Source organism: Xenopus tropicalis, chromosome 3 (genome assembly GCF_000004195.4).
Source record: "Xenopus tropicalis strain Nigerian chromosome 3, UCB_Xtro_10.0, whole genome shotgun sequence".
Classification (NCBI taxonomy): Eukaryota; Metazoa; Chordata; class Amphibia; order Anura; family Pipidae; genus Xenopus; species Xenopus tropicalis.
The window spans coordinates 131,898,419-131,911,777 of NC_030679.2; the positions used below are offsets into that span (position 1 = coordinate 131,898,419).

Here is a 13,359-nt window from a genome sequence, read left to right on the forward strand (position 1 = left end):
TGTAGGAGAATTAAAGGGCATTCATATAACCAACATTCTGTAATGTTAATTCTGGGGCAGGTACTGTATTAAAATAATAATAAAAAGCCACAATTCATTTTTTTAATAAAAGCAGACATTTAATATCTGCTTCATTTATATTAAACAGACTTGAAGTCCATATCCCAAATCTTAAAACAGCATAAAGTGTATTTACATTTGCATTATTTCAGGAATAAAGGCCAAGTTACATGAAGCACAGTCCTTACTTATAACAGTCTCTGGATTGTTATTTCACATTAACGTTTCATAGGAATCAACAGGATCATCTTTACTAGTGGTGTGGCCTGGGGCAAAACCTTGTGGGGCCCCATTACCTATAGAAAGTAGGGCTGACTGGCCTTTGGCCCCGCTCCCCTTGCTCCCAGTACTTTACCAAGAGCTGAAGGGTTGCAGTCTCGGAAGATCATTATAGAAGACCAAGCAAAGAGCAAAGTGCAACATTGGTACAATCTGCCATATTTTTCCCACAATGCAGCATTCTTTTGTTTCCTCTTTCCCTTTAGATACTCCTCATACAAGCAAGAGGTCAATGAGTGGTACAAAACTAAGCTTTCTGGACTCTTTGTACTTTCAGCTCTCCATCATATGTGATAAAACCCAGGGCAATGGTTGCCCCAAATGCAGTTTAGTACGTGAGAGAGCGGCTGGTCACACATCAGATGTCCGGAGGCTCATATTGTCCAGACTGTAGAGTAACTGTTTCTCCCTTGACCACTGAGGCTCAGAGGAGTGCCGCATTCTTCCTCCGCTCTCACCACTTTCCTCCGTACTCGCCAAGGCCAACTGAGCCTCCGTGTCACACTTGGGGACCGGTGTCCAGGGCTGCCATGATGACTTCACAGAAGAAGACTTTCCTAGGGGGCGCTTATCCTCGCTGCAGGATTCAGAGGAGGGCCCGGGAATGCAAGAGCGGTTCAGAGACATGGTCCTCCCGAAACAAGTCTCCTATAAGAGAAAAAATAATGCTTGAATCAGTTTGATTTTGCTCTACGTGTGGGTGACCAGATTGGACTCAGTTCCACCAATGCCCAACTTGAACCCTACCCAACCCTGCTTCTGCCCTGTATATATAGACCCACGCCTGCCCCTGCCCCACCCCACAATGACATCGCAAAAGGGGACATGGTGGGCAGGCACGTGCCTATTAATTTAGAAGCCGGAAGATGCTGCCGGCTGTCTTAGGTTGCGGTCGGGGAGAGTGAGCGGAAGAGCTCAACCCCAACCTGCTCACGACCGCAAGTGATGTGCCAAGGTCGGCCAGAACCCGCAGGACCCGCATGTATCGGCCCCCCCACCTGTGGCCCAGGCAACCCCACCGCCCTGTGTGCACGCAACCTGCGGGACAAGCTGACCAGGTTGCTTAGGGCAACCAACCACCAGGCCGGGGACCAGTGCCGGGCCGGGAGCTGGGCACATCTAGTTGCAGGGAAACAAGCTCAGGTCTCCCACTGATATTGTATTATGATGAGCTGTATCATATTTTATAATGTAACAATAATAAAAATAAAGTGCATAATATAAAATGTAATAATTACATTTACATTATATATGTAATAATTGAATTATATACTATGCACTATTTGCACCACCCCTGGTCCTTGGAAAAATTGTCTTGCTTGAAACCGGTCCGTGGTGCAAAAAAGTTTGGGGACCACTGGCCTAGGGCTTCGCCCGGCACTGATAGAAACCCTTAGCAACCAATCAGCTGGTAGCATTTACTGATCTCCTGTTGTTTAACTGTGGGTTAGTAGAATTAGAACAAAATAAGTATGGTTTTAATGATACCTACTCTGTAACGCATCCGCAATGTCTGTACTGCTGCATTAATTGCCTTTATCCAGCTGTGCATCTCCTGGGGGCTGTCGGCCTGGGGGCACACAAGCAAACGCGTACAATCCATTAAATGTTATATCATTGCACATCAGGTATAGAGATAGGGGAAATGACTGAGGGCACATTATGTTACTGGCACGGGGAGTGTACAGCAGTGGGTTTTAGATTTTTCCCAGTTCCAGCCCCTGTTGAGGTGACCGTACATGGGCAGATTAAACTTCTGATTCAACCCATGGTGACCAAAAAGAGTTTTCACCCAAACTCTCACCTTTAAACTGTGCTCTCAAGTGTTCAATGAGAGACTATGCATTCTCCCCAGATTCTACCCTAACTGGCAGTTAAAGTGATACTGACACCAGAAATCAAACCTTTTTTTATAACATTGTCATAACATTGCCTTTGCATGCTATTTATAATTTTGCCATAAAAGTATTTGTCCAAGCTTTTACATTCCCTATCTGTCCCCCATGTTCCTCTATGAGGGGGCTGCCATATTTGTCCAGCAGGAGGCCGTTAGCATTAGAAGCTGTAACTGTCAGGCTGAGAAGGGACAGTCAGGCTGGCAAAACAGTCAGGTTTTGGGATTTCAAGTAACAATTACTTACAAAAGCAGCCCTATATGTAAAAAATGATCATCACGACCTATAGGCAACTTTTTATGTAGATTCATATTTTAAAAAGTTGTTTTTTCGTGTCAGTATCACTTTAAGCTGGTTTAAGCCTACCATGGGCACACATTTGGGAAATACCAATGTAGAGGAAGGGGTGACGGAGGAGTGATTTGTACCCCTGGTGATATAAGGGAGGGGAAATAGCGCTGGGCTTGAAAAACTTTCCCCGACCAATGATGTCTAAGAATATGATATACATTAATGAACATACATGTGAAGGAGCCACGTCACTAACTGAATAGAACATCAGAGATCCCAGCACCAATGCTCATTGGCCAGCCCTCCCCTGACCTACAGCACAGAATGGCCTATTCATAGCAATTGGTTTTCATTATTTATTTTTTTATAGTTTTTGAATTATTTGTCTTCCTCTTCTGACTCTTTCCAGCTTTTAAATAGGGGTCACCGACCCCAGCGGCCGAAATCTATTGCTCTGTGAGGCTCCAGTTTTATTGTTATTGTACTTTTAATTACTAATCTTTCTATTCAGCCCCTCTCCTATTCAAATCCCCATTTCCCTGTCAAACAGCTGCCATGTTACAAGGGTAAATAGGACCCTAGCAACCAGATAGCTGCTGAAATTCCAAACTGGAAAGTTGCTGAACAAAAGGCTAAATAACTAAAAAACCTTAACAAATAAAGACCATCTGTAAATTGTCTTAGAATATCAATGTCTACATCATACCTAAAGTTAATTTACCATGGAAAATATTGTTAATACGCTTAATAATAATAAGAAGAAATAACATCACTATATTATCATTTACTAATACACAGCCAATTATTACAAATGAATTGCAGCTTTATTACCTGAATGTAGAATGTCCTTGGGGCAGTAATGATTTCAAACAAGTTATCTCTCAGCAACAAATCCCTAAAGGAACAGATAATATATATATTATATACATATCCATGGGATGGTGCCACATGGAGCCAAATATATACTCTTCATTTACATCATTATACAGAGCAGCCTGGCATTATCAGTGTATAGAGATACTCAGCATCATTATACAGAGCAGCCTGGTCATTATCAGTGTATAGAGATACTCAGCATCATTATACAGAGCAGCCTGGTCATTATCAGCGTATAGAGATACTCAGCATCATTATACAGAGCAGCCTGGTCATTATCAGTGTATAGAGATACTCAGCATCATTATACAGAGCAGCCTGGTCATTATCAGTGTATAGAGATACTCAGCATCATTATACAGAGCAGCCTGGTCATTATCAGCGTATAGAGATACTCAGCATCATTATACAGAGCAGCCTGGTCATTATCAGTGTATAGAGATACTCAGCATCATTATACAGAGCAGCCTGGTCATTATCAGCGTATAGAGATACTCAGCATCATTATACAGAGCAGCCTGGTCATTATCAGTGTATAGAGATACTCAACATCATTATACAGAGCAGCCTGGTCATTATCAGTGTATAGAGATACTCAGCATCATTATACAGAGCAGCCTGGTCATTATCAGCGTATAGAGATACTCAGCATCATTATACAGAGCAGCCCGGTCATTATCAGTGTATAGAGATACTCAGCATCATTATACAGAGCAGCCTGGTCATTATCAGTGTATAGAGATACTCAGCATCATTATACAGAGCAGCCTGGTCATTATCAGTGTATAGAGATACTCAGCATCATTATACAGAGCAGCCTGGTCATTATCAGTGTATAGAGATACTCAGCATCATTATACAGAGCAGCCTGGTCATTATCAGTGTATAGAGATACTCAGCATCATTATACAGAGCAGCCCGGTCATTATCAGTGTATAGAGATACTCAGCATCATTATACAGAGCAGCCTGGTCATTATCAGTGTATAGAGATACTCAGCATCATTATACAGAGCAGCCTGGTCATTATCAGTGTATAGAGATACTCAGCATCATTATACAGAGCAGCCTGGTCATTATCAGTGTATAGAGATACTCAGCATCATTATACAGAGCAGCCCGGTCATTATCAGTGTATAGAGATACTCAGCATCATTATACAGAGCCCATTAGCAGTCAGTGTATATGATACAGTACAGTATGTGCAGTTTCCAGGACTGGCCGTTCCCAGAGATAAATGCCAGTCGTTCTGTTGCCCATAATCGCTCCTAGACGTGACCTCATTATGTTGGGAAGTAATTATAATGTCTGGGTAATTAGCCCTAGCAGCTGCAGTGTGACTGGTGGTGAAATGTTGGAATTGGTTGAATTAACGAGTGGGGAAGCTGGAGGCTTGGTTGGTACAACATGACCTCTGTATAATATTTATATACAGGCCGGTGCCAGCAGTGAGAGGGATGCCCAGCCAACAGCAACCTATCTGTGCTTAAAGCCACAGCCCCCTGTTATGGGTATGAACGTATGCCTGGCACAACATGGTGGCAACTCAAACAGCTGAATATCAACAGCTTACCAGCAATTAACCTGAGCAAAATTCATTAAAAAAATGTTTTTGTTTAACTCAAAAAAAAAGCATGTCACCTTCTTTTATGTTTCACTTTAAAGTCATGTGACATCGAGGGTTCCAATTCAGTTTGTTCTAGAATCTTGGATTTGGCCAAATCTGAGTTCTACAACAACTATGGGCATTTGGCCAAGTTCCAAACTGAAACCTGAGTGAATTCCTAATATAGAGAAGAATGGGCATGGCACTGAGCAAAGGCGCCAACGCAAAGTGAATGGCACGGCAATGGAGGCAATATGTTACATGCAAGCACTTCCGGTACCTATCCAAGTAGGGATTGATTATTATAAAATTGCATTACAATTCAAATATTCTTTAACCCTTTAGGTTCCACAATTGGTCGAAGTGTAAAAGCCTTCGCTAATGCGTTAACAGATTCTATGGAACCCTACGGTGCTTCAAGGGTTAAAAGGATGGGTTCTGGCACCTCTCTTCAGCAAGTCTCTACACCTGAGGGCAGCAGCCCATGTTCAGACCAAGCCACCATTGGCTGCGGGATATTGGTTCATGTCCACTTGGAGTTGGAGTCTTTGGCGAGGGCCACTTAGATTGCTATAATGAGTTTGCACTCAAAGGTCCACTTAGTTTGACTTACTCTTACCTTCTCTCTAAGCTTCCAGGGGTATCTAGAAGATATTCTTGCAGATTGTAAGCTCTTTTGGGCAGGGCTCTCTTCACCTCTTGTATTGGTTATTCATTGCTTTATATGTTACTCTGTATGTCCAATGTCTGTAACCCACTTATTGTACAGCGCTGCGAAATATGTTGGCGCTTTATAAATAAATGTTAATAATAATAATAATAATTCTCAAATGTCACTCTTTCTGGCCATCAGGCTGAGCCCCCAACTCCAAAGTCACTGCTTCATGCCCCCCCCCCCCAAACTTCAGAAGCACTGGTGTAATGACAGGTACAACACAATCCTCAGCATGGAATCTGATAATGATGCATTAATACCCTGCGTGGGGCTCATACAAAGTGCACTCGCTTACGTGGGAGGGGGTATTTGCTCACGGGCTGTAGTACATACATTTTACCACCAGATGGGGATAAGATAATAGTTTCTGTTACGTTTTACCCAAAAAATATAATAAAAATAATAATAATTGAGAAGCTAGTCTCAGGCTATACACATAACAGCACTTAACAGCCCTACACAAACCTAAACCAATGTGTGGGTAGAGACACAAAATGTCTTCTGGTTAACTATTCATTGAGAATTGCCTGGCTGAAGGGATATTACAGAAACAGCCAGCTATTCCCATCAACGGATTTGATCTTTTGAAGGTATAGTTGCCCTTTGAATAAAGCCTGCTCCTTATATAGCCATTTGAGGACACAGCCTGAACTAATTGCAGGGCCCCAGGGCTCTCAGGTACAGCTGCTCTTGCTGGTAACCCTGCGTCTCACCATTGAAGGGAACTATGAGGGGAGTAACCTGCCCCTAGCTAGCCTCTCCATGGAACATGTGCCCCCTCCAGGCCTGAACTACTGAAGCACAAACATCTGTACTGTACACTTCAGCCAAAGTGGTTCTTCCTCAGTGTCCAAACCCTTAGGTTACAAGGCCTAGGGCTGCCCCCACTGGAAACTTTCCAGGGGATTCCACACTATAGCCAACCATAGGGGTTGCTGCCATCTGCTGGCCAAACTGCAAATTACCCTTTACCCCCTTATACACAAACAGATTGCCAAAAAGTGGATCTTTCCTGATTTTGCCAATTTTACCAAACCATCCAGGGTCGGACTGGGCTGGTGGGACACCAGGAAAGAACCAAGTGGGCCCTGCCACCCCAGTACCGATCCCCGCTGGGAAGCATTAGCAATTGACCTTCCTCCCCTGATTGCGCCTAGGTAAGTATGAACTATGCGCCCTGGGGTGGAGGATTTCATGGTGGTCAGGCAATGGGGCCCATGGGTGGCTGTCCCGATGGGCCACGCACACCCCAGTCTGACCCTGAAACCATCAGATCACAATGGGGTCTTTGCAGACCTGACAAGATGGCATGGTCCAGGAGGGCATGTCACATCCACAATTCCTTGTCCAACAACAATTTCTGTCCTTTCCAGTCAACATCTGTCAGCCATCAGTTGGCAGTTGAGAAGAAGATGAACTTGGCCCAATATACAGATAATAAGCTGCCGACTTGGTCAGCGCCAGTATCAGCCTGTTCACGTCAGTCTCAGTAATTCTCATCAGCCGCAAAACATCAGTGGTTGGAAAAAGTTATTTGTGAAGCAAAGACAGTAGACATAATTGAGGTTGGCCAATCATCCCCCTGCATTTCTATAAAAGACAATACCCTTTATGACTGAATTAGTAATCTGCAGACTGCCCTGGTTTTCAAGCAGCCATGAGTGACGCAACCCGATTACTAATCAGCCGCACAGAGCATGTGTTTATAGACAGGCAGTTTCACCAGGATAATATCACAACCCTGCCCCATGTAGCAATGCTCTAATCTGTGGTTCCCTGCAACAATCAGCTTTGTAATAAAAGGCATTTAGAACAGAATTTTAATTGTTTTTTGTTTTTTTTTCTAAGTGAGAACTGACCTCACCCCTATAAAAGCAGTTGCCATGGCAATTCCTACTAATTAACCTGTTGGTTAATTAATCCGTTTCAGTTTAGGAAATGTTCTCAGCAGCTGAGCTTAGGGTTTGTACGAGGCATTTATTAGCAGAGAGCTGGAAGAGATGGTGGTTTGAGATAGACTGTAATATACAGTGGGGTTAGCGCTTGTGAAAGCAGTTTCCTCCCCGCAGAGAACTGACATCAGCTCCCAACCGCAGCCCACAGGATGTCTGATTTCTGCTTCCTCACCTGTATGTGCCACTTACAGATGGTACCACTAGCCTCTAGAACCCTCATAGGGGCCACGTGCCTAGCAACTCAAGTAGAGTGCTGCACAAGAGTTAAATTGCGGATGGGGGCCATAGTTCCAAATCGCCCTATGCCTCCTCAGGGAATAGACATTTGTTGCCAAGATGATGACGTTTTTGTTATAGATGAACTTTTTCATTGTTTTTTCATTTTTTTACAATTTGACCAATTATTTTCTCTCTTTTTTAAAGGAGAAGGAAAGGCTAATAAAGAGTTAATCCCAAGCTGCAGGCATACCTTCAGTTCTCTCAATAGTGCCCTTAAGTCTCCCCATATTTCTCCCGTTCAGATGATCAGAAGCCTCATAGGAAAAATGAACGCTAAGCTTTGTAAACAAAATTCCCATAATGCCTTGCTCCTGCACCAAGACCCCTGTACATGCTCAATTAGTAAGACTATGAGGAAGCTTCCTGCTGATTGGCTCAGATCCACATTCCTATGGGGGGGGGTGAGTTCTTAGCATTCTTATGGGAGGGGGGAGCAGGATAGGGGAGAGAGGAGAGAGCTGCACAGACTCTGGCACAGGAAAAAAGGAGACAAGAAATCTGTGTTTCTTTTGAGGATTCAGTGCAGCGTTTCTGTGAGCAGCCTCTTAGATATCTTTAAATATTGGCCACTCCTGTTGTTCAAAGGTTAATAGTAAGGCTGCAGCATCCCCTTAACCACTTGGGATTCCTTCTCCTTCTCTAACCCACTTGGCACCTCCCTTAGGAATTGACTTTGGCTGTTGGCTACTGAGCATGCTCAGTTCTTCTCAAACACACACCCCAGTCTAGCAGCCAATGAAGAGATGGCATTGCTGGTCCCCATACTCTACTGCTCTAGGTGTAGACTCTGCTGGAGAAACTTTTTCTCCTAACCTCCTGAGCTCAGTTAACTGTTACAAGGCACAAACCAAACAGGACTTTTTATCAAAGTAAGTTCTGCCTGTGTAAGCCCGCATGCTTGATTGCTTTACAGGGCACATGTGCTGTTTGCAGATTGTAAATGACACTGAAGATGTGTGAGGGGAAAATGGCCACTGGGTGAAAGCTGCTAGTTATTTTGGAGGCTATATATGCAGTACAAATGGTGTGGTTTGAGTGGGGGGTATATGTGCCTATGTTATATACATGGTAGGATAACATAGGGTTTACATGTCCTTTAAAGTCTACATGGCTTTATGATTGATGGGGTCAGTGACCCACCTGCTGCCAATAAACCAATGGGCCTTTACTTTCTTTTGTTTAGTTTCCTTCTGTTACTATTCATCTTCCACGTCAGCAAACAAACTGCTGCCTTGTTGCTAGGGCAACCAGATCATTTTAATGACAAAATGCAGAGCTGCAGTTTAAATAAAATTCACAAAAGTTAAAGATTTATCACAAATACAATAAGAATTCCACTGTCTACCTGCAATGGAAGTTTTATGCTGAACTACATTTTAAAATGGAAAACAATAACGTGATCCAAATTGGTAATCACACTAAGCCATTGCTCTGAAGGTGCCTAGGGGCCCAACTCCAAGGTTTGGGAACATAAGTACACAAGAGCAAAGTGTCCATTGGTGCAATGGTTAGTAATTTCCTGCTTGGGTCCTATGGTCCTATCATTACAGTATTTCCTATGCAGTAGGTTAATTGGCTCCTGAGAAACTTGACCATAATATGACTAAATGTGATAGGGACCTAGACTGTTGCTCCACTGGGGCAGGGGCTGGTTTGAATGATGTATAATCTCTGTAAAGTGCTGTGAAATGTCAATTGGTCAATACTACCGTATATAAATAATAATAATAAAATGCCTAAGGCATAAAGCAAAGGTTGGACTCACCCTCAGTAGATGACATACAACACTTTGATTTTTGAACTTACCCAGACTTCACCAGGCACTCATGGGTCTTCAGAATCTCCCGTAGTAGTATACGTCGCAGAGGCTCTCGATCCTACAGAAGAACTGAACAATTAGGAAGGGTGAAAATGGTCAAGGGGTAGATCAAATCAAGGAAACACCAAAATGTATTGAATAACAGGATGTGAGATGCCCTTAGCCATGCACATATGGCCTGTTTCTGGTGGGATCAAGAAGAACAGTTTGGTATGGTAAAAGGCTCTTTGCAAATGTGACCTACCCCATGATCTGTGTTCTACAACCTTTTAAATAGGTTCAATAACCAGGAGATCTCTGGACTGAGAAGGCCACTTAAGACCTAACTTCACCCTAGTCTTGATTAGGAAACTCTTGAATCCATGTAGTTTTGTGTATGGGGGTATTATCTTCTTTAAACACAGGAATATCTTTAGGAAATTACAGCATTTACCTTAATTCATAAAATGTTTCAGTGTCCCTTGGTTTATTAGTTTATAAAGGAGGTCTTATATGGTTCAATGGGAGGAGTTATATGAAGCAATATGAAATGTTATGAGGAGAGGTAATATAGAGCAATAATATGAATTATAGGGAGGGGTTATATGGAGCAATAGCATGAGTTACATGGTGGGGTTATATAAAACAATAGGAGATATAAGGAGGGGTTATATCGAGCAATATGGAAGGATCTATGAAGAAATAAGGGAAGTTTTAAGGGGTTATATGGAGCAATAGGGCAGGGTCATTTTAATAAATGAGGCATTTCCACAGGTCCCAACCCCAGGCGTTTCATCTAATATAACGTTTGACCGAAGCAACCCCTTAATTTTAATCCACTGGAAGAGCTCAATAATTATGGTTCATCCGCTACCATGACTGTTGGTCCAAAATAGTGCACCTGTATCCCATATCTACTTAGGTCAGTGTTCCCCAACCAGTGGCTTGTGAGTCACATGGCCCCCCAATAAGATCTTTGCCCTGGGCCCCTTGGCTCCTTAAATTAACCCTGAATACGAGAAGTCAGAGGAAGGGTTTGAAGTAATTGAAGGAGTTATATGAAGGTGTTATATAGAGCAGTGCAGGCTAAGAGAGCCCACACTCCAGTTGGTGGAAATAATAGTCTTTTTTTGAAAAAATTTTTAGTGAGATAGGTTCCCTCTAAGCAATAGGAGTAGATGTAGTGGGGTTATAGGGAGAAATAATAGAAGTTAGATGAAAGGCATATGGATAGGTCTATAGTGAGCAACACTTTGTATTAACATTGCTTAACATGCAGATAGATAGATAGATAGATAGATAAATGATAGATAGATATAGATTATAGATAGATGATAGATAGATAGATAGATAGATAGATAGATAGATAGATAGATAGATAGATAGATAGATAGATAGACAGACCGACAGACAGGCAGATAGATAGATAGATAGATAGATAGATAGATAGATAGATAGATAGACAGACCGACAGACAGGCAGATAGATAGATATAGATTATAGATAGATAGATAGATAGATACAGATTATAGATAGATAGATAGATAGATAGATAGAGATTATAGATAGATAGATAGATAAATATAGATAGATAGATAGATAGATATAGATTATAGATAGATGATAGATAGATAGATAGATAGATATTATAGATAGATAGATAGATAGATAGATATAGATAGAGTTGGATAATTAGCCAGACATTACCGAACTAGATTTGAAGTAGCTAATAGAGAATACATCCAAAACAAAGAATCTTCTTTTCCAGTTTTTCCTCTGTAAATGAATAAGAAAAAGAAGAAAACAGTGAGGTATTATGTTTCCTGTAAACTCTACCAGGGGCGGGAGCAGAATTGGCATTCTAGCCATAGGAAGAACCCATGCCCGGCTTGCTGGGAGGTTGCACATCCGCAAGGAATTCTGGGATATGACATATAAATGCCCTTCTCCTGTTCATAAAAATGTGCAACCTCTTATGATTTTCTAAGGAGGCTTGGACTTAATTTACATAGGACTCTTTATAAAATATGATACTGTGGGGCTCCCTGTAATATTAGAAATCGAGCATACAGTATCTAGAAAGAATAATGTCTTCCTTTCCCATACACACTCATAGGGGCTCCCTGGCAAGCTGAGTGTGCATTAATGCTACTGACAAAGGTACTTGTGGCCTGTTCCATAGAAACTTGTGGCCAGTGACAATTTGCCCCCATAATGTCTTTAAACATCTGCTAAGAACATGGCCGTTCTGCTCCGGGTGCCCTTACCACGTTTCCCTGTTTGACGCAGTAGCCACTCTTCAGAAAAGAACGGGAGGGCTGGCTTTTGTGCAATGACACCGGATATTGGCTTTGGGTGCGCCGAAGGGCGGAATGACTTGGGAGTTCAGAAGGAGTCACCTCATGGCTCTCCCCTCCATTCTAAGGAAAAAGCAAAGGACAACTGTGAGCAGTTTGTAGCCATGCCCCCGATTGGAAAACGAACATTTTGTGACTTTTTCGTATTTTTTCCGATTTTTTCGGCGCCTTTACGACTTTTCAGAAATTGTCGCAACTTTTTTGTTACCAATACGATTTGCGCAAAAAAACGCGAGTTTTTCGTAGCCATTACGATGCGCTCGTATCTTGTCGCGACTTTTTCGTATTGAGCGCTCGTAAGCGGCGGGCAAAACTTTCAGACTTAGCATGATTTTGGAAGCCTCCCATAGGACTCAATGGCACCCTGCAGCTCCAACCCGGCCCAAGGAAAGTCTCCCATAGGGCTCAATGGCACTCTGCAGCTCCAACCCGGCCCAAGGAAAGTCTCCCATAGGGCTCAATGGCACTCTGCAGCTCCAACCTGGCCCAAGGAAAGTCTCCCATAGGGCTCAATGGCACTCTGCAGCTCCAACCTGGCCCAAGGAAAGTCTCCCATAGGGCTCAATGGCACTCTGCAGCTCCAACCCGGCCCAAGGAAAGTCTCCCATAGGGCTCAATGGCACTCTGCAGCTCCAACCCGGCCCAAGGAAAGTCTCCCATAGGGCTCAATGGCACTCTGCAGCTCCAACCTGGCCCAAGGAAAGTCTCCCATAGGGCTCAATGGCACTCTGCAGCTCCAACCTGGCCCAAGGAAAGTCTCCCATAGGGCTCAATGGCACTCTGCAGCTCCAACCTGGCCCAAGGAAAGTCTCCCATAGGGCTCAATGGCACTCTGCAGCTCCAACCCGGCCCAAGGAAAGTCTCCCATAGGAATCAATGGCACTCTGCAGCTCCAACCCGGCCCAAGGAAAGTCTCCCATAGGGCTCAATGGCACTCTGCAGCTCCAAACCCGGCCCAAGGAAAGTCTCCCATAGGGCTCAATGGCACTCTGCAGCTCCAACCCGGCCCAAGGAAAGTCTCCCATAGGGCTCAATGGCACTCTGCAGCTCCAACCTGGCCCAAGGAAAGTCTCCCATAGGGCTCAATGGCACTCTGCAGCTCCAACCCGGCCCAAGGAAAGTCTCCCATAGGGCTCAATGGCACTCTGCAGCTCCAACCTGGCCCAAGGAAAGTCTCCCATAGAGCTCAATGGCACTCTGCAGCTCCAACCTGGCCCAAGGAAAGCCTCCCATAGGGCTCAATGGCACT

General features: G+C 43.5%; 1 protein-coding gene across 1 annotated transcript in view; it reads right to left on the reverse strand.

Moving 5' to 3' along the window:
- Window positions 1-99: 99 nt before the first annotated feature.
- Window positions 100-13,359, reverse strand: part of plekha2 (pleckstrin homology domain containing A2) — a 39,572-nt gene continuing 26,312 nt past the window's right edge. The window contains exons 7-12 of the mRNA NM_001130261.1: window positions 12,021-12,173; window positions 11,461-11,529; window positions 9,762-9,832; window positions 3,357-3,420; window positions 1,832-1,909; window positions 100-987 (exon numbers count right to left, since the gene is read on the reverse strand). Of these exons, the coding sequence (NP_001123733.1) occupies window positions 691-987; window positions 1,832-1,909; window positions 3,357-3,420; window positions 9,762-9,832; window positions 11,461-11,529; window positions 12,021-12,173 (732 nt within the window). The 3' untranslated portion in view covers window positions 100-690. The remainder of the gene's footprint in view (window positions 988-1,831; window positions 1,910-3,356; window positions 3,421-9,761; window positions 9,833-11,460; window positions 11,530-12,020; window positions 12,174-13,359) is intronic.